This window comes from Cariama cristata, unplaced genomic scaffold (assembly GCF_000690535.1).
Source record: "Cariama cristata isolate BGI_N322 unplaced genomic scaffold, ASM69053v1 scaffold17015, whole genome shotgun sequence".
Classification (NCBI taxonomy): Eukaryota; Metazoa; Chordata; class Aves; order Cariamiformes; family Cariamidae; genus Cariama; species Cariama cristata.
This window is the reverse complement of record NW_009619372.1, coordinates 244-786: the sequence shown is the minus strand read 5'-3', so window position 1 is coordinate 786 and position 543 is coordinate 244. Positions and strand designations below refer to the sequence as shown.

Below are 543 nucleotides of genomic sequence, written 5' to 3'. Positions count from 1 at the left end.
CCTCTCTCGGCTGCGCGCTAGCCCCAGCCGCCGCTTCCAGAACCTTCCTCCCCGCTAACGCTTCCTCTGCGGAAAGACATCCAGCCCCCTACCCGCGGCGGACCGACCAGCAGCAGCACCCAGACCTGCACTGGCAAGGGCTTAAGCCCACTCGGAACGCCCAGACCCGGAAAAATTCACTCCGTACGCATAACCAAACGTGCCACCCTCCTAAAAAGCAAACTCTGAATTTTCCCTTTTCACGTACCATATTCTTCATGGTTTACGTATTCCTGCTTGACAGTACCGTACAACTAGTCAGTAATGGCTGCCTTAACTGTTACGTAATTTGAAATTCAGCTCCACGTAGTGCTAGCGCCCTCCCTTCTCCTGCCCAGGCTCACTTCCGGGGTTTTAGTTAAAAAAAAAAAAAAAAAGAAAAAGCTTGAATCTGCAGCTTAAATATCTCCAAAGGGGCAGCAGCTCTGTATAACGCCCCTACGTGTTTTTATCACGTAATAAAAAGTCATCAACTCCGTTAGTAATGGCTGTCTCCGAAATGAG

At 50.1% G+C, this 543-nt stretch overlaps 1 protein-coding gene across 1 annotated transcript in view; it reads right to left on the bottom strand.

Moving 5' to 3' along the window:
- The window catches only part of HNRNPA2B1 (heterogeneous nuclear ribonucleoprotein A2/B1), a 10,921-nt gene extending 10,665 nt beyond the window's left edge, over positions 1 to 256 (bottom strand). The window contains exon 1 of the mRNA XM_009701241.1: positions 248 to 256. Coding sequence (XP_009699543.1) covers positions 248 to 250 — 3 coding nt within the window. The 5' untranslated portion in view covers positions 251 to 256. The remainder of the gene's footprint in view (positions 1 to 247) is intronic.
- Between the last annotated feature and the right edge of the window lie 287 nt (positions 257 to 543).